At 38.7% G+C, this 23,451-nt stretch overlaps 1 protein-coding gene across 4 annotated transcripts in view; it reads right to left on the reverse strand.

The window, feature by feature from the left end:
- The window catches only part of SMG1 (SMG1 nonsense mediated mRNA decay associated PI3K related kinase), a 107,572-nt gene that overhangs the window by 30,390 nt on the left and 53,731 nt on the right, over positions 1 to 23,451 (reverse strand). For all 4 annotated transcript variants that reach the window (XM_055339330.1, XM_055339328.1, XM_055339327.1 and 1 more), the window contains 17 exons: positions 22,551 to 22,705; positions 21,022 to 21,164; positions 20,677 to 20,878; positions 17,186 to 17,295; positions 16,374 to 16,521; positions 15,845 to 16,004; positions 14,255 to 14,375; positions 10,215 to 10,463; positions 9,605 to 9,889; positions 8,053 to 8,197; positions 7,805 to 7,943; positions 6,607 to 6,837; positions 6,327 to 6,504; positions 5,608 to 5,769; positions 4,672 to 4,889; positions 4,195 to 4,349; positions 1,721 to 1,943 (listed from right to left, as the gene is read on the reverse strand). In XM_055339330.1, coding sequence (XP_055195305.1) covers positions 1,721 to 1,943; positions 4,195 to 4,349; positions 4,672 to 4,889; positions 5,608 to 5,769; positions 6,327 to 6,504; positions 6,607 to 6,837; positions 7,805 to 7,943; positions 8,053 to 8,197; positions 9,605 to 9,889; positions 10,215 to 10,463; positions 14,255 to 14,375; positions 15,845 to 16,004; positions 16,374 to 16,521; positions 17,186 to 17,295; positions 20,677 to 20,878; positions 21,022 to 21,164; positions 22,551 to 22,705 — 3,024 coding nt within the window. The remainder of the gene's footprint in view (positions 1 to 1,720; positions 1,944 to 4,194; positions 4,350 to 4,671; positions 4,890 to 5,607; positions 5,770 to 6,326; positions 6,505 to 6,606; positions 6,838 to 7,804; positions 7,944 to 8,052; positions 8,198 to 9,604; positions 9,890 to 10,214; positions 10,464 to 14,254; positions 14,376 to 15,844; positions 16,005 to 16,373; positions 16,522 to 17,185; positions 17,296 to 20,676; positions 20,879 to 21,021; positions 21,165 to 22,550; positions 22,706 to 23,451) is intronic.

Raw genomic sequence — 23,451 nt, forward strand, 5'->3', positions numbered from 1 at the left:
GGCAGAGACACAGGCAGAGGGAGAAGCAGGTATCATACAGAGAGCCCCACGAGGGACTTGATCCAGGGTCTCCAGGATCATGCCCTGGGCTGCAGGCGGCGCTAAACTGCTGCGCCACTGGGGCTGCCCTAAATGAAGTTTTATTTTTATTTTTTATTTTTTTAAAGATTTTATTTATTTATGATAGTCATAGAGGGAGAAGCAGGCTCCATGCAGGGAGCCCGACGTGGGATTCGATCCCGGGTCTCCAAGATCGCACCCTGGGCCAAAGGCAGGCGCCAAACTGCTGCGCCACCCAGGGATCCTCCTAAATGAAGTTTTAAAACAGAAACTAAACAATATATCCTTTAGAAATGCATCAATAAATAAAAATTATTTTTTTAAAAAAAAGTATTCCTCCTATGTCTTCCTCTGGTTTTCTTAGTTGATTTATTGAAAAGGAGACAAAGAAGCAAGAAACTGCTGCTGGAACACAAACAAGTTTTGGCTAGGCCACACCTAATAAATTTCATACTTCATGTTAGTGTTCTAGTCTTGTTCTTCTAGCTATTTCCTATGAATTTAGCATTTACTCTAGTTTCCTCCAGATTGCAGTTATTAAAGTCAGGTGTACTCTTTGTTTCTACACCGTTACCTTGTAATACTTTTCTCATTTCTAAAGTTAGGAAATCAGAAGCAATAAAGGTAAGGGATAGCAAAAGGATTAAAAAAAAAAGAAAAAGCTACAAGGTAATAAACAGGCTCCCCAAATAATGGTGCTGTTGCTATACCAAATAAAAACCAAAGAAAATAAGGAATTAAGGGTACCAAAACATAAAGGGAGTCTCAAATATTTAAATATGCTAATCATCCCCAAATAGCCTATGGAGAATTTTCAGTTACTTATAAAAATTGATGTTGTCAGGTATCCCTGGGTGGCTCAGTGGTTTAGTGCCTGCCTTCGGCCTAGGGCATGATCCTGGAGTCCCGGGATCGATTCCCACACATCTGGCTCCCTGCATGGAGCCTGCTTCTCCCTCTGCCTGTGTCTCTGCCTCTCGCTCTCTCTGTGCCTCTCATGAATAAATAAATAAAGTCTTTAAAAAATTTTAAAAAATTGATGTTGTCAATGTGAATATTTTGTCTGTTAAAAATATTTAATACCCATGCATAAGAAAAACTACAGAGGCACAAGACTAAATTTTATAAGATTTTATGAATAAAGCAAGCCGTCAATATTTAGTTAAATGCCAGACCCCTTCCTTGACTAATTTCTTACAGTATATTCATCCCTAATGTGAATTCTCTATAGATAAAAGTTTGCTGTCTGAGGCCCATTTGCTCTCAAATTCTCAAAATGAACATAACACCTCTCTCTAGGGGATCCCTGGGTGGCGCAGCGGTATGGCGCCTGCCTTTGGCCCAGGGCGCGATCCTGGAGACCCGGGATCGAATCCCACGTCGGGCTCCCGGTGCATGGAGCCTGCTTCTCCCTCTGCCTGTGTCTCTGCCTCTCTCTCTCTCTCTCTCTCTCTTTCTATCATGAATAAATAAAAATTAAAAAAAAAAAATTAAAAAAAAAAAACAAAAAAAACACCTCTCTCTACATTCCGTATAAGCAACTGGTCATGGGCTTACAAAATCTTCTCTCACATTCCAAGTAAGGAGAGTCCTCATTTTAAAATTTTTATCTCATACTGAATTTCCCATTTTTAGTAGCATTCTTGAGATTTTTCTGTACCTCTTTAAATGGAATCCAGCTGCTTCCAGGCTTTGCAGGATTTGATGGTGTCTTTAGCTTTTCAAGAGCATTTTCAATTGCATCACCATAGTTATCCTGAAACCACTTTTCATGAGGTGTTTCTGCAGGGGCTGCGGTGATGCTCCTTACATGCTCCAAAGCAAACACAATGGGCTTCATCAAAGCCGTGTGCTTTTCCCGCATGATTGCAATCTTCTCTTCTCTGATCAGGAAGACATAAAGAGTTTTACAAACATGAAACAGATTAAATGCATCTGGTATAAGTAAACAATATCAAAGAATAAGCTAAAATAAATAAGATAGTAGCACAATAACTTACTAACAAAGCATTGTAAAACATCCAGCACATGAAAGAAGCAGCTTGTAAACAATTGGTGCTGGGAAAATTGGATATCCATTTGCAAAAGAATGAAGTGGACCCTTACCTTCCTTATACTATTATGAGGAAAAAAAAAAAAAAAAACACCTCAAAATGGATCAGAGACCTTAACTTAAGCCCTAAAACTCTTAGAAAAAAATGTAGGGGAAAGGCTTCTGGACACTGGATTTGGCAATGATTTCCCGGATATGGCACAAAGCATACACAACAAAAGAATAAAACAGAAAAACTGGACTACTAGATGAAACTCAACTTATGTGCATCAAAAGACACTATTAAGAGAGTGAAAAGAATGCACATTTTCTTTGTAAATCATGTATCTGAAAAGTGGTTAATATCCAGAATACAGAGCATAACAACAAAACTCAGTAACAACAAAACCTCCAAACCCAATTTGAAAATGGGCAAAAGATCGAATAGACATTTCTCCAAAGATCTTCAAATGATCAAAAGGCACACAAAGTGGCACCTGGGTGGCTCAGTACATTAAGCATCTGGCTTTGGCTCAGGTCATGATCCTGAGGTTCTGTGATTGAGCCTTACATCAGGCTCCCTGCCCAGCAGAGAGTCTGGTTCCTCTCTGCCTCTGCCCGCCATGCTCCTCGCGTTCGCCTGTGTGCACGAGTGTGTGCGCACGCGGTGCTCTCTCTCTCAAATAAATAAAAATCTTTTCTTAAAAAGATGCTCAACATTATTAGTCATTAGGGAAATGCAAGTCAAAACCACGAGATACCACTTCACACTCATTAGGATGGCTACTATAGGGCAGCCCCAGTGGCTCAGCGGTTTAGCAGCACCGCCTTCGGTCCAGAGCGTGATCCTGGAGACCCGGGATCGAGTCCCAAGTCGGGCTCCCTGCATGGAGCCTGCACCTCCCTCGGCCTGTGTCTCTGCCTGCCCGCCCCCCCACCTCTCTCCCTATGTCTCTCATGAATAAATAAAATCTTAAAAAAAAAAAAAAAGATGGCTACTATATTAAACAAGAAACAACAAATACGGTCAAGTATATGGAGAAACTGGAACACTGATGCACTTTTTGTGGGAATGTAAACTGGTGCAGGAAAATAGTTTCATGGTTCCTCTGTAAGTTAAAGAGCAACAATATGACCTAGGCAAATCTACTGGATCATACACACAAATAACTGAAAACAGGGAGTCAAATGGATACTTGTACACTAATGTTCATAAAAATATTATTCTTGATAGCCAAAAGGTAGGAGCAATCCAAATGTCCATGACAGATGACTGCAAAATAAAATGTGGTATATTCATACAATGGAATACTACCTCAGTAACAAAAGGAAGAAAATTCTTTTTTTTTTAATTTTTATTTATGATAGCCACAGAGAGAGAGAGAGGCAGAGACACAGGCAGAGGGAGAAGCAGGCTCAATGCACCGGGAGCCCGATGTGGGATTCGATCCTGGGTCTCCAGGATCGTGCCCTGGGCCAAAGGCAGGCGCCAAACTGCTGCGCCACCCAGGGATCCCCAAGGAAGAAAATTCTAATAATGCCACAACATGGATGAACCTTCAAAACTCACTAAGTAGGGACGCCTGGGTGGCTCAGCAGTTGAGCACCTGCCTTCTGCCCAGGGAGTGATCCTGGAGTCCTGGGATCGAGTCCCACATCGGGCTCCCTACATGCAGCCTGCTTCTCTCTCTGCCTATGTCTCTGCCTCTCTGTCTCTCGTGAATAAATAAATAAAATCTTAAAAAAAAAACACACACACACTAAGAAGCCAGACAAAAAGGAACAAACACCTTGGATTACACTTACATGAGGTACTCAAGAGTAGTCAAATTCAGAGACAAGAAATAGAACAGTGATAAAGAGGGACTAGTGTTAAGGGGCAATGGAAGGTTAGTGTTCAGTGGGTACAGAACTTATGTTTGGGATGAATAAGTGTCTGAACTGTACAGTAGTGATGGTTGCATAACACCATACATATACTTAATGTGATTGAATCATACACTTAAAATTGGCTAAAATAACAAATTTTATGTTTTGTTTATTTTACACTAAAATGGGATGGATGAGCTTCATTTTCTGAGTAAAAGTGTATGAAAACATACTTGCGTAAGGTGTTGTTGTTCTGGACTCTCTTCACCTCATCTTCCAGCTGCTGAATCCGTCTCAGGACATACATGTGTTGCTGTAACAGAACTCCCAACCACAGCTCATCCCAGAGAACAGTGACCCTGCGCAGCTCAGCCACAAGCATCTGAACCTGCACATGGTACATTCGAATATGCTCATCTACAAGTTTACACACAGCACAGTTAACACCTGAAATTACAAGTTCCATGTGGGCATCTTTTGTTCTTTATACGTTCAGAGATCCTTGATTCACTGTATGGTATTCTATCAATACAGATTTATAAAACCAAAACTGAATTGTAAAGCCAATTTCAATTACTCTAAAAACCTTTCTGTTCTTCAGATATCATTTCCTGTAACAATTTTTTTATGGGTTTTGTTTTTAGGGGCTTTGAGGGAGAGGGAGAAGTATAATAAAAACTATTTAACAACATATGAATTGTGTTTTGTACCTGTAACACCATAGTTGGGTTTGCAGAGGACAGCTTATCTACAATTTTGCTGTAGCAATCCTGCATCATGGCTTGGTCTTCATTTAATCCACTTTTAGGTTCATCCTTATTGCTATCCTGAGAAGCAGGAGGGCTTCCTCCCTCACATTCAGAAACCAGCAATTCTTCTCCTTGAATATTGCCAAGCAAAGTTGGAATTGCAGAGGAAAACTTATTTCCTACAAGAAAATGGAAGAATAAGGTACACTTTGGATGTTTCTCCTATGTGTGAATGTTGAATTAAGGAAAACATTGGTAATTATTTGATTCAACTAATTTGCCTTCCATGCATTAAATTAACCAAAGATCATGGATATTTTGCCTTTTCACAAGGTAAACTTTTCTATTTATTAATATTATAAGCAACTAGAACATAAATGGAAAAAAATTGAGTTTCATCAAATAGAGTTGTCCTGCAGCCAGAGTCTAGAGCTAGAGTTTAGTTGCATTCTCATCCACCTTTACTCAGCTCATCAGTGAACCCAAGAGCACTGACTCAATTTCCCTAAGCCTAAATGGGTTACTGTAAGACCATCCCCTAGTGCCAGACACAGGAGTTACTACCTCAGTAAACAATAGTTATTATTGGGCAGCCCTGGTGGCTCAGTGGGTTTAGCACCACCTTCAGCCCAGGGCGTGATCCTGGAGACCCAGATCGAGTCCCACATCAGGCTCCCTGCATGGAGCCTGCTTCTCCCTCTGCCTGTGTCTCTGCATCTCTCTCTCTCTCTGTGTCTCTATGAATAAATAAAATGGTTTTTTTAAAAAAAATAGTTATTATTGAAAAAAAACACAAACTCCATCAACTCTGTAACAGAAAGCTCAAAAACAGTTACCTGACAGACATTATCTGCAAAATAATTACACTTAAAGTAGCAGTATTTTAATACTTCATACCTGAAGCCTGTGATTCAGTACTGAGTGATATGGTCCCCACGATTGCAGGGTACAATATGAGATGCGGGGAATCTTGAGCCACTCGGCAAAGGAGATTACAGATACTTTGTCGCACATATACTTCAGGGTGGTTTAAGCGTGAGAAAAGCTGTGGAATAATTCCTTCAGGATAAGAAGAAAGGATGATACTTTAAAGTTATTAAAAACTGTCAACACAGCAGATGCAAAAGCAAAAACCTGATGTTTGTTGAGATCAGTTTTTTTGTTTTGTTACTTTAGGATTGGTTCTAAGGGCCTCACACTTCTCCCTGTGGTAACAAAGAACCTTAACAATAGTTCTTGATTTTAAGTTTGGTTAGGGTACAGAGCCATAATCAAAATGCAGAGCAATTCAACAATGTTCTGACAAAATGTATTTTCTATTAATGCCTGTAAAAGAAAAATTTTTAAAAGGGCATACAAAAAAAATTGAAACTTATTTTCATCACTGTCTCCAAAATTCATGTTGTAAACATAAAGGTGCAGCCTCTCAGCATTCCAGTTCTCTAAAAGGTGGGGAAGAAGAGTATGTAACACACAGTTTGTGGTGTCCTATCAACTAATGTAGCTATTCTATAACACATTAAAATAACAAAGGAACTACCACTTTTTTTTTTTTATTGTTCTACATGTCCTACCTAGAAATAATTTTTCTTGAAACGTTTTACTTAGACTGTTACCTCTCCATGGAGCAGTAGGTGTTGTTTCCAAGCCATGTTCCAGATACTGCCTAAGTTCGCCAGCATGTTTAACGAGCAATCTGAGTAAGCGCAGTGTGGCCATCACAATCACATCATCAGTACTCTGCTCGGCTCTGTGACTTAAATGTAGCCTCGGGTCATCTTCATCTAAAGGAACCTAAGGGTGAAAGATGAAAGGCAGAAATAAGAATACTGTTTTCATTTACTAGGAAAGAAATGTCAAATACATATTCTTAGAACTGAACATTGTGCTACTAACCTGACCAGCGTTGAGTTTGAGGAAAGTAAAATATGCACTACAAGACAGCTTGTACAGGCTGAAGATTCTATCTACAACCTTCCTCCACACTTTAATAACTCCTTCTGTTGCACTGTCATCAAGTTCTGAAAGCCATGGGCAGCTTGAGATTAGCTGACGCCAGATAACCTCAACCATGTCATCTTCCTCGTTATCTTCGTTTTCTGTTATCTGAAGCGTTATATCTTCATCCTGAAGAAAATGTGGGCATAAAGTGCTATTTGTTTTAATACAAACAGAAAAGGGGGGAGGGAGGGGAGATACATGATTTTCCTATCCTATGAAAGCATTTTTCTCATTTATGAAAAATTAAGTTACTTCACATTTAGCCTTACACTTGCTAAATGTCAATATGCTCCTCTGTATGATGTATTTACTGATTTACTAACAAAGGGTAAAAGACTGTTTTTTGGTACTTTAAATGCTTCTAAGTTACAACATAATATTCTGCCTGGAGAACATTAAATTTAATCTTTTCAAAAATTTGAGGCTTGAATATATACAGAATTCACTCACAACAGATTTAACTCTCTTTATAGTAAAGGGCACATACATAATACCAGCTTTGGCAGACATGATACATGCTGAAGTGTAGAGCAAGATGAGTCAGTACAGCTTAGCCTATGAAATAAAATCCAAACTTTTAAAGTCTCTTAAGTACTCAATAGCAGTAACATTCTAGAATTAAGAGAATTCTGAGGTGAAATCCTATAGCTATAAATCCTACAGCTCATTTAGTCTATTAGCTTTCAACTCTAGCTATGAATTGTAATCACCTAGTAAGCTTAAATATATATATACCCATGTCCCACTCAGAATATCTGGAGTGGTATTCAGGCACTGGTGTACTTTAAAAGGTCCCAAGCTAGTGTTAAGAACCTAATTTCTAATCAAAACAAAAGAGAAATTTAATTCACATAAAACCAACTTCACCTACTGTAACAGGACCTTAAGGAAATAATTTCTCAAGGTATTACATTCTTCTCAAAAAAGTATCATAATGCACTTTCATCTTAAAACTCAAAGTTGTGATTTGTAACAATAACTGCCTAAACTGCATTCAACATTTAATCAAGTATGTAATCAATCTCCTCAAAATCAATGAATTAAAACAGTGATCTTGACACCCTTTGTCCTAAACACTGTATGTTTTCCTTGCCTGAATCCCCGCTGGTCGACACACAGCCTGTCCAAGAATACCATATATTCTCTCTTTTTCTTCTTCAGTTATAGTGTCTGGAAGCAGATTCTGAACTTCAGATTTTTCTCTAGGCAGCAGACGAACACCTTCTCCCTGACTATAAAAATAAGTAAGTCATTAGTTTTGGCTACCAAAACATGTCAGCAGACATTTTAAATCTCTGCTTTACTATGCATTAAATAAATTACACATTTCAATATACATACCTGGCATTGTCAACCACTTTTCTGCCCCACCTATAAGCCCAACTAGCCAATGCTGCCCAAGATTTGGCTACTTCAGGTGCCTGTACTGAAGACAGGTGATACAACTGTCCCAAAATGAAGTCAGGTTCTCCAACTCCAATATGTACTGCCATGAGGGACAAAAATAAAATAAAATAAAATAAAATAAATAATAATAATAATAATGAAAGGACTCAGCAATGTTACATTCATAAATTTCAAATATTTTTTTAAAGATTTTATTTTATTCATGAGACACAGAGAGAGAGAGAAAAAGAGAGAGAGAGAGAGAGAGAGAGAGAGAGAGACACACACACACACACACACACACAGGCAGAGGGAGAAGCAGGCTCCATGCAGGGAGCCCGACGTGGGACTCGATCCTGGATCTCCAGGATCACGCCCCCGGCTGAAGGCAGCGCTAAACCGCTGAGCCACCTGGGCTGCCCACGTTCATAAATTTCAAATGACATTCCTATCAACATTTTAAGAGTTTATTATCTGTAAACTATCACTAAGTTCTAGAATATTACAGTACAAAAACTGAAGAACACATTTTTACTATGCTTTTCTAAAAGGCTAATATATTGAAATCAATCACTCAGCTTCCCAAATTAGCTTAAATTAGCACCCTTCAAACCACATAAATATCTTTCATGACACTGAACTTTATGTAAAACATTTCAGGAATTAGATGTGTTTACAATGCCTTGAATTCTAGATATGACTGGCTCTTTCCTCATAATTAGGTTAAGCTTGGACATTCTGGCAAAAATAATTTATAGGTGATCAGTATACAATCTCAGTCAGAAATTCATGAGGTAAAAATATCTTTACTCACAGTTTAGAAGTGAAAAAATCACCTGCTATAATGCAATTTGCCAATATAAGATTTATAATAATCACAAGACACATCCCTTATGAATATCAAGACTATAAAACATGTAGATTATAATTATTTTATAAGACCAACCTAAGCAATTAAAATCCTAGGCTTCATAACAACAAAATAGAAGTATATTCTCAATCAGCAAGGAGGTTAAATATCTCCGCTCTGTAAAATCTGGACAGAACAAGCACTCCAACACTGAATCAACCACCCTATTTGTTAAGTATCTTTCTATTACTAGCACTAGTGTCAGAATGTGAAACTTTCATCTTTCTATAGTTTCTGGGCTCTACCAGCCAAGGAGACCATAGGATACTCTTATGTATCTATCTTGTTCCTTCCAGTGTGAGGTGGAATTTAGGTGTCTGGAACTGGACCTTCTTGCCAGCAAAAACATCTAAGTCCATAAAAGCACTGTGGCTTGGGAACGCCTGAGGAGCAGAGTTAAAGTGGCATCCACAGTGGCATTAGATACTAAAGATATGTGTCTTAATTTCTCCTAGACTGTATAATAAAGTTCCATGCAAATAATTTTTGTGGGAAATTACAGCCAGTATAACATTGTAAACATTAAAAATAGTGGACAAATAACTTCTAAGACTATTTTAAAGCTATTTTAAAGCTAATAAAATAAAGAAATCCTACCTGTTGATTCACTCTCAATCCGAGGATACTCTTCTTCCATTGTATTAACAGATGGCAGTTCTATTAAAGCGAGTATGTTTTTAGACAGAGTAGAAAGACCGGTGAAGTTCTGCTGTTGCTGAGCTCTGTAAACCTGTTTCAGCTGCCCTGAAATTTCTTTCCATTCTGCCTGGATCCATTTAGCCAATGTCAGAATTGACTTGGCAACTGCATATTCAGCTTTGGCAGACTTGCAGAAAGATATGGCACAAGAACTCAACATTTCCATTGCGTGTGTTGACTGACCTACAGAAAACCAAAAACTAGCCCTTAAAAGCCTTATATGCAAATGTTAACAGTATTTCAGGGTAAAATAAAAATGTAAATTCAGTGGTAATCAACGATCTCTAGAAATATTTACTTTCATAAACTATAACAAAATTACCTCTTGTTAAAGCACCAAATTATAGAGATACATCAATTACAGGTAATTTATTATTCAAGATGCAAATGTTCTGTCATGGCTGAAAAAAAAACATCTTTTCTATTACTGCCTTACATCATACACATTAGCATTAATACACATGATTTTCATTTTAGTTATACACTAATCACAGTTCATTTTACTAACCTGCTGTATATAGCAATTTGGTTTTTTCAATGTCAAGTTCAGGCCCCCATTTCTCATCCACTTGACCTTGAGTTGACAGTTTTTTAAAATGCTGGACTAAATCCTGTGCAGTAGTAGTCTTTCCCAGCTGAACCTCACTACACTGTGCCAACAGTCTTGTTGCAAGTGACACATTCCCTCGTTTTCTAGCAAATTTTGCTGCTGTCAGACCTAATTCCATGAGATGGCTTCTAATTGGAACCGTTTGTTCTGGAGAAAAGAAAACATTTCATTAGTCCATGATTGGTCTAACCCAGACTGCACAGAAACACGGCCAAAAATTCTTCCCCAACCATTTACCCTTACCTAGTAGCTCTCTAAATAAAAATCTCATTTTTCATTATCTGTATTTTTTTATTTATTTTTATTTATTTATTTATGATAGAGAGAGAGAGAGAGAGAGAGAGAGAGAGAGAGAGGCAGAGACACAGGCAGAGGGAGAAGCAGGCTCCACGCACCGGGAGCCTAATTTGGGATTCGATCCCGAGTCTCCAGGATCGCACCCTGGGCCAAAGGCAGGCGCTAAACCGCTGCGCCATCCAGGGATACCCTCATTTTTCATTATCTTTAAATCCCTAACATAGTACTTGGCATACAATAAACAATACATGTTAGCTGAAATAAATGTAAGCAAATGATGAAGCAGACAAAAAGTAAAAATCTTCTGCTAGACAAAAAAAAATTAGCCTTTTAATTTTAGTTTCTGGATCTTTTTTACTAGTAAAGAGCCTAGGCCAGGATGTGTTTGTGGCTCAGTGGTTGAGTGTCTGCCCTTGGTTCAGGACATGATCCTGGGGTTCCGGGATAGAGTTCCACATCAGGCTCCCGGCAGAGAGCCTGCTTCTCCCTCTGCCTCTCCCTGTGTGCCTCTCATGAATAAATAAATCAATCTTGAGAGAGAGAGAGACAGAGAGAAAGAGAGCCTAGGCCAAAGGGTGGAGAATGAGGATCCCTTTCTTCTTGTGTAAGTACCCTCCGCCCTTCTATCATGCCATTCTCTCCTGGTATACTCTTACCTTTCTGAAGAATCCTCAGTCTCCTTGTCCACTACCCATCTATTAAAATTGTTGCCCTCAAGGTCAGTCCTAGGCTCTCTTATCTTCTCACTCTGCATATTCTCCCTGGACAATATCATCTGCTCTGATAGCTTCAACTAATACAAATGCTGGTGACTCTTGAATCTTTATCTCCAGGCAGACCGACATCCAAGTCCCACCTGCCTACCAGTCACCTACACTCAGATATTTTAACCTGACACAAAAGTGCCTTGACACAGGCACTTTTAACCTGTGTCAAGTGGAATCCATTTTCTTTTTTTTTTTTTTTTTTTTTTATTTATTTATGATAGTCACACAGAGAGAGAGAGAGAGGCAGAGACATAGGCAGAGGGAGAAGCAGGCTCCATGCACTGGGAGCCTGACGTGGGATTCGATCCCGGGTCTCCAGGATCGCGCCCTAGGCCAAAGGCAGGCACCAAACCGCTGCGCCACCCAGGGATCCCCTTTTTTTTTTTTTTTTTATTTATGATAGGAATCCATTTTCTACCACCCTGCAAATCTATTTCCTTCCCCTGTTTATCTTTTCTCAAGGAAAGGCACTGGCTACCTAAGCAGGTGCCTGCCAGTTATCTTAAGACTTTACTTGCAGCTCTCCTATCTTTTCTAATTTTTTTTTTCTATCTCTACTGCCACTACCTTGGCTACCTTTAGAGCAACTTCAGCCTAACTGATCTATCTGCCCTGCCATCCTCTTCTAGTCCATTCACTAACCTGCAACTGAAATCATCTTACAGTTTAACTTCCCTTTAATGGCTTCCCACTGCCCCTCCGACAAAACCTCAACTCCTGAACTTGCCTTGAAAGGCACTGATGGCTTGCGTTTCATCCCAATCTCCATCTCCTTCAGCTTCCTCTCTTCCCACTCTCCTTTAGGCAAACTGAGTCACCTATGAATCTTTCATTATTGCAAGTGGTCTTCACTTGTTTTTCCCAACTGCCTTCCTTCTCATCCCCAACTTCCTCAGGTATCAGCTTAAATATTACTTCCTCCCCAAATCCTTTTCTGATTCCTAGGATTAAATTGGTGCCCTTGCTATCAGTTCTTTTAGCATCATACACATGTATTTCCATTCAGCGCATCTTATTGCTGGCCCTTGTTTGATGTCAGTTTTCCCTACTAGACTTTAGAGTCCAGAAACAGGCTTGCCTTGTTCACTGTTACATCCCAACTTCGAGCACAATACCTGGCACAATGCACACACTTCATAAGCACTTGCTAAAGAAAGAAAAAAAATTGAGAAGTAGAGTTCTGTCTCCAACTATAACCCCTGGGTTACTAACTTTTTATTCCAAATTTTAAAACTTGTTCAATAAGAGAAAGATGAGAAAGAAAATGATATTTGTAGTCCTATTATATGGTATGCTCTGTGCTACAGCTTTTATATGCCTTGTCTCATTTCCTACAATCCTTAATAAAAAAAAAAAAAAAATCTCCTGAGCAAGGCAATACTAATAACCAAAAAAGGAAAAGTGACACAGAAGTTTAATGACTTGCCCTAAGGTCCTTCCATTTGCAAATGCTGGACTAACGATCCAACCCAAGTGTATATGGCAATGAGGATCCAGGTGAGTCACAGTTTCCAGTAATCACTCAGCAATGCAAGTCCATACCCCAGCAAAATCTTACTTGAAATTTATTTTTTAAAGATTTTATTAAAAAAAAAAAGATTTTATTTATTTATTCATGAGACACACAGAGAGAGAGGAAGAGACACAGGCAGAGGGAGAAGCAGACTCCACGCAGGAAACCCGATGTGGGATTTGATATCGGGATGAGATCACGCCCCGAACCAAAGGCAGATGCTCAACCACTGAACCACCCAAATGAATGAAAGCAGACACTCAACCACTGAACTACCCAGGCATCCTCCTTACTTGAAATTTAATACACCAATGTATTCAGTAACCTTAGCTACCAAGTTTTCAATGAAAATTCTACAGAATTCTGGCAACTTTTCTATTTTTAAGCAATAAATTGCTAATTCCCTTTAACACGAAAGACATTTCTTTCTTAAAAATGAGACCTAGTTAAAAAAAAGAGAGACTTAACTGATATTTATACAAATACTATTTCCCAATTAAAAAAATACTATTTCCCTAACTATTCATTTGGAGCATTTAAAACTTGTATCCAGAATAAATAAACAAGTCTACAACTTGATTAAAAATGGGCAAGATTTGAACACTTAACAAAGCAAGATATACAATGGCCACTATGCAAATGAAAAGATGCTCAATCTCATTAATCACCAGGAAAATGCAAATAAAACCACAATGAGATAATATTATACACTGGTGCCAGTGACTAAAATTAAAGACCAACACTACCAAGGATGTAGATGTCAGAAGAAATATACAAATACTTTCTAAGAAAATGTCAAACTATTTTTAATGTTAAACTCTGTGACCCACTAATTGCACTTGTAGGCATTTAGTCAAGAGAAACACAACCGTTCACCCAGAGACCTGTATATGAATTTCATAGCAGTTTTATACATTATAGTCCTAATTTTAAAATAACTCCAATATCTACCAAAAGACCCAGAGATAAATTATGGTATATCCATAGAATGGGCAGTACTCAACAACAAGCAGGATCATAGTACTACTACACACAACAATGAGGAATCTTAAAAATAAAATGCTGAGCAAAACAAGCCTGACACAGAGAGCTATATGACTATATTTATATAAAACTTTAGTAAAGACATGTCTAATCTACAGTGATAGAAAACAAATCAGTGATTGTCCAGGACAGGAAAGACGGGAGAGGTGACTGGGAAGAGGCATAAGGAAACCTCTTGGGGTAAGATAAATTTTCTGTAACTTGATTGGATTGGTGGTTGCATTGGTGAAGGAAGATGTAACAAAACTCATGGAACTGTACACTTAAAATGTATAAATTTTATCTCAATCAAAACTATTAAAAAAAAACCTAATTACCTTTTATCTTCTCCAACAACTGACTCTGGTACATGGTATATCTTAATGCCTGCATCCATGGCCTCACATCATGCTGTTTACATGAACGCAGGGCTTCACTGAAGAGTGGAATAAGACAATCCTGCCAGAGAAAAAACAAAACTACTTAACGTAAATAGCTCCTTACATGACTGTAGGTTAAGGTAAGCTGCATCCCCCATAAGCCAGCTATTCCAGGCTTATTTATCAAACTCTCTTCTTTATTCACTATATTTTCTTAAGTATTTTTTTTTTTAAGATTTTTTATTCATGAGAGACAGAGAAAGAGAGAGGCAGAGGCATAGGCAGACGAAGAAGCAGGCTCCCTGCAGTGAGCCTCACGTGAAACTCGATCCCAGGACCCTGGGATCTTGACCAGAGCCAAAGGCAGACACTCAACCACTGAGCCACCCAGGCGCCCCTTCACTGTATCTTCTAACACAAGAGGGAACACACTCTAAGACACAGTAAGAGCAAAATCTTTGCTATGCAAAGGAAAAAAAAGGATTATCAAGTCCAATTTATCAATAAAGAACATTTTTATAAAAAATAAACAGCCTATTCGCTACAAAGCAGAAATTGAATTACAGAAAAACACAAAACTACTGTTTTATAAACAGTTTCTCAAAGATTATAATTCTCCAGGGAAGGGCTCATCTTTGGTTAAACTTTAGCCTGTATGGGAGGAGAATGAGGTGTCCTCATTATTAACTTTTCTAAGTAAGCTCTTTGCCCAATGGGGGGCTTGAACTCATGACCCTGAGATCAAGAGTCAATGCTCTACCAACTGAGCCAGCCACATGCCCCTGAGAGTCTCTCTGTTTTAATCAAATCTAAAATTTACAACATTGACACCTGTCAATGGAAATATATCTATATATGCCAACACTTCTTCTGAAAAGAAAAAAAATTAAGCAATTAGCCATCCTTGAAATGATGTAACCTAGGTTCCTTCATCTGCCTCACACACTTCTCAAATGAAATTGTGCCTGAAAACGTCATTTTAGATTTCGTAATTTACTACCTTGTCCATTAAATGCTACAAATGCTACTTTAAAAATTCAATAAGGTCTTAAGGCAGGTGCCTGGGTGGCTCAGTCAGTTAGGTGTCTGACTCTTGGTTTGGGCTCAGGTCATGATCTCACAGGTCTTGGGCTCGAGCCCCACACTGGGCTTCAAGATCAGTGGGGACTCTGCCTGAGATTCTCTCCCTCCGATCCTTCTCCATGTGTGTGTGCTCTCTCAAATAAATAAATAAAATGGGATGCCTGGGTGGCTCAGAGGTCGACTGCCTCCGTTTGGCCCAGGTTGTGATCCTGGAGTCCTGGGATCAAGTCCCACACTGGGCTCCCTGCATGAAGCCTGCTTCTCTCTCTGCCTGTGTCTCTGCCCCTCTTCTCTGTGTCTTTCATGAATAAATAAAATCATAAATAAATAAATAAATAAATAAATAAATAAATAAATAAATAAATAAATAAATAAATAAATAAATAAAATCTTCAAAAAACAAAAATTCTACACGAATGCCTATTAATGTTCAGAATAGCCTGATAAGAATACACAAATACACACCTCTGTTGAAAGTCTGTTAGAAACTGTGTTCTCCAAAGCAGAAGAGCAATACAGCTGTAAGGTACTGAGAACTGGCAGAGACTGTGAAACTGTTAAAGTAGAAAGTCTCAGTGGTCCGATAGCTATGCGGGAGGTTTGCTTCAAGTACTTCACCACGTTTCTGAAACAAAATATTTACTGTCAATTAATAAATGAGATTTTCCATCCTGTGTAATCACTGAAGGGATGAGGTAGTTTGGCAGGATGCTACCATAGTGACATCCAAGCAGGAGAAAGAAAAAGGAGCTGCCCATCCTTTAGTAAAGTGACATAAGCAAGTCAAGACACACTTATGGGGATTTCTACAGTTTATTTAGTTTCAACTCTATATATGTTGCCAACTGACATTAGCTTATCATATGACCTCTACAACTAAAATGAAGCTATCATGACTAACACTGTAGCAATTTGGTAACTGACTCATCCACAGTACATACATTTATCATATGGTATACAGAGTGCAAATTATCTTCTTTAGTATTAAACTTACTCAGTTATGGACTGCCACTTCTGATCTTGTTCTATGTGGTTTAAAGCAGTTGCCAAACAAACAGAACTTCTCAACAACTGAACTTCAATGGATTTCTGAAGTTCCCTTGGATCTGGACTTAACATGTTAGGAAGCAGTTTCTTCATATCTACAGAAGTTAAATAAATTCCATTAAGTCAATTTGCTTTTAATGCATAAGACTGATAAGACATTTTGCCAGTATTAAAAAGTTATAGCCAATGAATACATTCTTCCATATTTAAGTTCAGGCAGCTGAAAACTATGATTAAGCATTTCTGATAGCTACATAAAAATTAAGAGTCCACAACTGAAATTGTATTTCAGACCTGCCTCACAACAGCTGATTTCCAAAGTTCAAAAAATCAGTAAACCAACCTACATTTAAAGGGGCAAATCTTACTGAATCTAGCAACTCAATGCTAACACGCAAACTACTCACAGTACTAAATTTAGTGTAATATTTTACAGAATGTTCTAGTTGTGGTGTGGAAGTTAACAAACCACATTAAGAGGTCAAGAAAAATACTTCACTTAAACACTGCTTAAATTTTTTCAAACGTGGCTAGATAAATCCCAAAGTTTTACAATAGCTTTTTTTAGTTTAATTTTACTTGAAACTGTTTCATTTGCCAAATCAAATATAAGTAAAACAGCCCTAAGTGTGTTCCTTCACGCAGGATTCTGCCCCAAATTAAATGTACAAAAACTTCCAGTTTTTTCCAGTAAAATACTAAACATTTTGAACAACTTGTCTATAAAACATATAACTCTAAGATTATTATTTCAAATACCTATTTTCTCTTTTGATCCTCCAGCAAGTAGATTGATATTTTCTCCTGGTAACAATTCTAATTGCTCAGTACATTCAACAAATTCTCCAGATTCAAAACTGCTTAGTGATCTGTAATTAGAATACCAGTTAGTTTGTATCACACCTATGCAGTCTGTGGCATCATTAAAAAAAAGTAGAATTCTAGAAAAAGACATCACAGTTTACACAGCATTCTCTTGAAGTTCTTTCCACGTGGGCCATCATTTCTATTTTGTTTTTGTTTTTTAAGATTTTATTTATTTATTTATTCGAGAGAGAGAGAGAGAGAGAGAGAGAGAGAGAGAGGCAGAGACACAGGCAGAGGGAGAAGCAGGCTCCTTGTCAGGAGCCTGATGCGGCACTCAATCCCGGGAGTCCAGGATCGCGCCCTGGGCCAAAGGCGTGCGGTGCGCTAAACCGCTGAGCCACCCAGGGATCCCCTTATTTCTATTTTGAAGAGGCGACTACCAGTTTAATTAGCACTAAAATGGGCAGCCCAGGTGGCTCCAGGGTTTGGCCCTGTCTTCAGCCTGGGGTGTGATCCTAGAGACCTGGGCATTGGGCTCCCTGCATGGAGCCTGCTTCTCCCTCTGCCTGTGTCTCTGGCATGCTCTCTCTCTCTCGGATCTCTCATGAATAAATAATTGAAATATTAAAAAAATAATAATTAGCACTAAAATTGGAGTGGCAAACCAGAAAGCCACAGCTATAGTCATTCATCCAGTTTAGCATACTTACCTTCCATGTTTCCTTCCTGTTTTTGTAGCCTATTATCCCTGGGTCCCATCCGACAAACTGAAAGACCTCTGCAGGGCAATGCCAATATCTGATTCGCCCCAAGCTAGCTCTAAATTCACTATGTGGTCCCATCCCCCACTTAAAGTCCAGGCCCCTGGAGGGCTACTGTCCCATCCTGTCCTATCTCAGCCTTCCATCCTCATCTTGCCTCCTGTCACTGCTGGCCTCCCTCCTTTTCTCCCTTCTACATGTTTCATGAAGACTGTTTCTCTTCTTTCAAATAACTCTTCCTTTCCATTTCCTTATGTCATCTGAAAGTTGTGGTACCTCTGAAACGCCTTTAGTCCTGTAGCATCAATGCTAAGACACGAGGTCTTTTCCTAGCTCTCTCTACTATTGCTACTTTCAGATCACTCACTCTGTTCCCATTCCTATTACAGCAGCTTTCCACCAAGAAGATAACTCAGTTTCTCAATCTCTCTTTTCCTGTCCCTTTCACAGTGCCTGTCCCTTTCCAGTTTCTCAATCTCTCTTTTCCTGTCCCCTCTCTTATAATGCAGCCTGAATCCAGCACTGGAACAGGACATCAATGACTGCATCTGCATCCCCCTTATAAGCTCCAAGCCTGGACCAAGACAACCATATGCCTCTCATTGTGAGCCCAACTGATGAACTGCCAGGTTTGATGAAATATCCTTATCATTCCTGCCAGTATGGGGTCTGAGTCTTCTCTAGTGGCAGGTTCCCTGTATCTCCACTAGGCTCTACAATGTCTTCACATTCTCAGCTAATGACTGACTCCTCAAAATACACACAAACACACACAGAGCCCCACAGGCTTTCATTTCCTCTCTTCTTACCCTTAATCCATCATCTACCCGCTTCCAAAACTCTGTGTATATCAAACTGCTTTCCTTGGGTGCGAAGAGGTGGAGCCCAGTTAATCCTTCAATCAACAGTATCATGTTTCTTCAACTCTGCTTTCTACTCACCCCTTCCCCTGAGCTTAAAAGAACACTTAATCTCTCCAATACTTCAAGTAAATATACAACATTCTCCTCCAGCCACAGTTTCCTCTCACTGGCTTCATGAAAAACTCACTATCCAAGTAGTCTAATCCAGGTCGAAAATCTACTTCTACTCAAATAGAAAATCAAAAGCTTTCGTATCTAACTAAGTTAGGACAAGTTTCTTCACTCCATAGTATCAACGTGACTGCTTCTCCTCACTCTACAAAGCTTTTCTTGTGTGCAGTCTCTGGAGCTTCTGACAAGACTGACTACCCGAGTCTGGTTCTCTTACCCGAGTCTGGTTCTCTTACATCTCTTCCTTCCTCACTGTCTTTGTATTTTTATCCATGGTTTCCTCTCCCCTCCTAAAACAAAGATGCTGGTAAAGATTCTGACCCTGGCCCTCTTTTCTTTGCATTCACCCACACCCAGAGCTTTATGTATAATTTTGTGGCTTACATAGGCTCTGGAGTAGAGAGGGAAAAGAGGGCTTTTTACTATCACCTACATGCTAGTGATTCCCCCAAATCGTTCTCTACTTAGACTTTTCTCCTTTGTTCAAAATCCAATTCTTAACTCCTTATGAAACAATCTCCTCTGCATGTTTCATATGCACCTTAAACACACCTCCTTGTTCTCCGTGCTCCTACTTCAATAGTGTCTATTTTCCCCCTCTACCTTTGTCCCACAGATTAATGGTGTACATGGGAACACCCCTGCCATCCACCTCTTCACAACACAGCAGAGTGAACCAGGAAGTCAGATCATGACATGCTTCTTGTTCAAATCTCATCTACAACTTTCTATCTTATTAGGAATCAAAAGTCCTTCTCATAGTTCTCATCTACCCTCTACCCTTACCTCTTATTATTCACTCTGCTTCAGTTAACAGTGGCCTCTAGGGCGTTTCCATTATGCTTTTATCAGATCTGTTTTTTCAAGTCTTTGCTCAAATGTCATGCTGATGGCATTCCCAACCTTGTCGGTGTGTTTTTCTAGAAAGGAGCTCCTCAAGGGTCAGAATTTGTTTCATGAAATGCTGCACCCCGCTGACTGACACAGCACATGCTCAGAGGAGAAATTATCCATTAACATATTTGCTCTCTAGAAAGTCAGCTTCTCAATGGGAAGGACTATTAATGACCCCTGTATCCCAGCCCCTTAGGGGTACACAAATTTTGAATCAAGGGATTAAATTCACTACATATTTTTTGGAGTTTTCTTTAATTTTAATATTTCAGTAATCTCTATATCCAATGTGGGACTTGAACTCTTGACCCCAAGATCAAGAGTCGCATACTCTACCAACTGAGCCAGCCAGGCGTCCCCAATTAAGGGATTAGTAGATGAGCAGAGGAACAAGGAGAAGAAAAAGACAAGAAAGGGAATTTAATTTACAAATGCTCATACATTTTGCCCTCTTTAGAACAAATAAACCAGTCATCAAACGTGACTCTTTCTAAAACAGTAACAAATTTCTCTTTATATTTTGTAAGCTTTAAGAATCCAAATGACTGTTTCAGCAGGGACAAGACCGGTTTCCAGCTGCACAAATACCTTCCTCACCTCTAATGTTGGTTTCTCATTGTGGTCATTCTCAGCAGTATTTTTAGACTTCAAATATCTCACAAAATAGTAGCTATGAGCAATTTTAAATATTTTTCTGCCACAGAGGAAGACTTTAAAGCCACTGAAAATTCATTTAACTGAAAAAAGTCCTTACTTGATGTAGTTGAAATCAGCTTTCAGATTGAGAGAAGTGCTGCTGGTCGTCTTCTTCAGGTCGTGGACAGCATTCTGCCACTCCTGTACAGCCGCCCAGTCGGCAATCGAGATGTAGCACTCACAGGCTTTATTTCCCAAATAATTTATGACCTCAGGGGAAGAGTCAGTTGGCTTGGACAGCACCGTTTTTCTGGATTCACCTGAGTGAATATATTTTATAAAACAGAGAGAGATATCCAGGGCAGTTTAAAATACTTTGAAGAGCAAAGAAATCTAAAAATATAAAAGTAAGATCATCAGTACAAACTATCTGGCTGTAACTGTTTAAATTCTGGATCCTCACCATTCAGAGAATGTTTGGGGCTGGCGCTGTTACGCCCGGTGTTGGCTAATGTGAGAACAGATTTGTCGAAGCTGGAGATGCAGCAATCAACACCCGTCATGGCACACAAGTGCTCCTGGTACTCCACAGAGGCCTTTTCAAACCTGTAATGAATATTCAAAGTCTTTATTTAAATAAATAAAATCTTTTTTTAAAGAGGCAGTATAACAGAAAATATTAAGTACCTGCTCGCAGTGTACACAAAGGCTAGGTAGAAGAATAAATTAAAAAAAAAAAAAAAAGAGTTCATAGGGGTACCTGGGTGGCTCAGAGGTTGAGTGTCTGTCTTCAGCTCAGGGTGTGATTCTCGTGCTCCGAAGGCAGATGCTCAACCACTGAGCCACCCAGGTGCCCCTATTATTCTATTGTTAAGGATATAAATTGGAAACACTTTTCTGTACAGTAACTTAGCAATGGAATGTATCATAAGCCTTATGGTCTGTAGCCTTTCTTCTAGTAAACCAACTTGTAGGAGTCAATTCAAAGAAAATAAACACAACTGTAAACTATAAAGAGTTAAGTGCCATAGTGCATTAAGATTAGTAAAAAATATCAAAACTAACCTTACTGTCCAAGAATAAGGAATGTTAAGTTATGGCACACTCACAAAAAATACAACTGTGTCATTAAAAATAACATTATAGAATGTTTAACATAGCAAAATATTTTTTAAAATATTGCTGAGTGACAAAAGCAAAATGAGGTAACCAACAGAAACACAGCTATTTCTGGGAAAAGTGGGGAGAGCCTGTATGTGAAAGAAAAAAAAACTAAAAAGGCATGTACACCAAAACTAACAGTTATCAATGGCAGATGGAATTATGAGCAGTTATTTATTTTTCCTACATTTTCTAGATTTGGTAAAACTGACATAAATATATAAAGACTATTATGGTCATGTTCATTTACCTAGAGAAATCAAACGGGTTTAAATGCTGAGTGCACAGGGCTAATGAGCAAGTACTCTAGCCATAAAGGGTAGTTTGTACCAGACTCTGACACGAAAGGTTATTGATTAAGGATCAAGTTCAAAAATATTTATAAAATGACTAGGGAGTGCTTCGTGGTTCAGTCAGTTAAGAGGCTGACTCTTGATTTAGGCTCAAGCCATGATCTCATGGTTATGAGCTCGAGCCCCACATCCAGGCTCTGTGCTAGGCATGGAGCCTGCTTGGGATTCTCTCTCTCCTCTTCCCTCTGTCCCTCTTCCCTGCTCCCTCTCTAAAAAAGAAAAAAATATTTATAAAACAAGTAATTGGCAGATCTTATTTTAAGGAAGATTTCTTACTAATCCATAAATGAGAGGCATCTAAGTTTTCCTGGTAATTAAAGAACAGACGGAAGATGACTCCTTGGAAAGTGACTTAAACAAGTTTCAATTGCTGAAACTGAAGAAAGCTGTTCTAACACTTAACAACAATGTTAGCCAGGAATACAAAAGAGTTAAATATAAAGACATCCTATCATCTATTTCCTTCCATTCTACTTACCTCCCTTCTGCCTGTTGGGCCACTGAATTTATCCAGAGAAGATTCTTTCCAACAACGGAAGAGGACCACACAGCAATTCCCTGTATAGCTTCAGGACAATGAAGCTCACACAGTGCTTCTACCACCATCATGATGGTTACTTCCAATTCACTCCCCTGAAAGTTCATTCAGAAAAGTTAATCAGAGACCTGAATACCATTAAAATTCAAATATCTATTAAAAATTGACAACTACTGATCACAATCTAAGCCCACTTAAAGGCAAATATACTTAATAATTATTTTTACAACAACGATATTACATTATTAGCTTAGAATTCTTGAAATTTTACCTATAATGTGTCTACAAGGTAACTGACACACCGTTAACAGCACGGGTGTCAGTCTTTACAAAGACTTGAACTTAAAAAAGTCACCCAAACATTTAAACTGTGGTATCTGTAGGAGTAGGCTATGAAATAAATATAAAGCAAAAATTAAATATAAATAACCATGGATTAAAAGAGGATTAATTTGTCTGAATACTGCTTATTGATACTGTGTCTATTTTTTTAAAGATTTTATTTATTTATTCATGAGAGACAGAAAGAGAGAGAGAGAGAGAGAGAGAGAGAGAAGCAGGCTGCATGCAGGAAGCTTGATGTGGGACTTGATCCTGGGTGTCTAGGATCTCGCCTTGGGATGAAGGCAGTGCTAAACTGCTGAGCCACCCAGGCTGCCCAATACTATGTCTAATTAATAAACATTTGCTATTTTTGGATTCCACTTATTGAATCCATTTATAAACCAGCACTTTCCCCACATATTATAACATTATTACATATATTTTGCATACATTATAAATTATATACACTTTCCTATACATTATATAGTTATTAAAATTTATGATGCGGGGTACCTGG

Source organism: Nyctereutes procyonoides, unplaced genomic scaffold (genome assembly GCF_905146905.1).
Source record: "Nyctereutes procyonoides isolate TBG_1078 unplaced genomic scaffold, NYPRO_anot_genome, whole genome shotgun sequence".
NCBI lineage: Eukaryota > Metazoa > Chordata > Mammalia > Carnivora > Canidae > Nyctereutes > Nyctereutes procyonoides.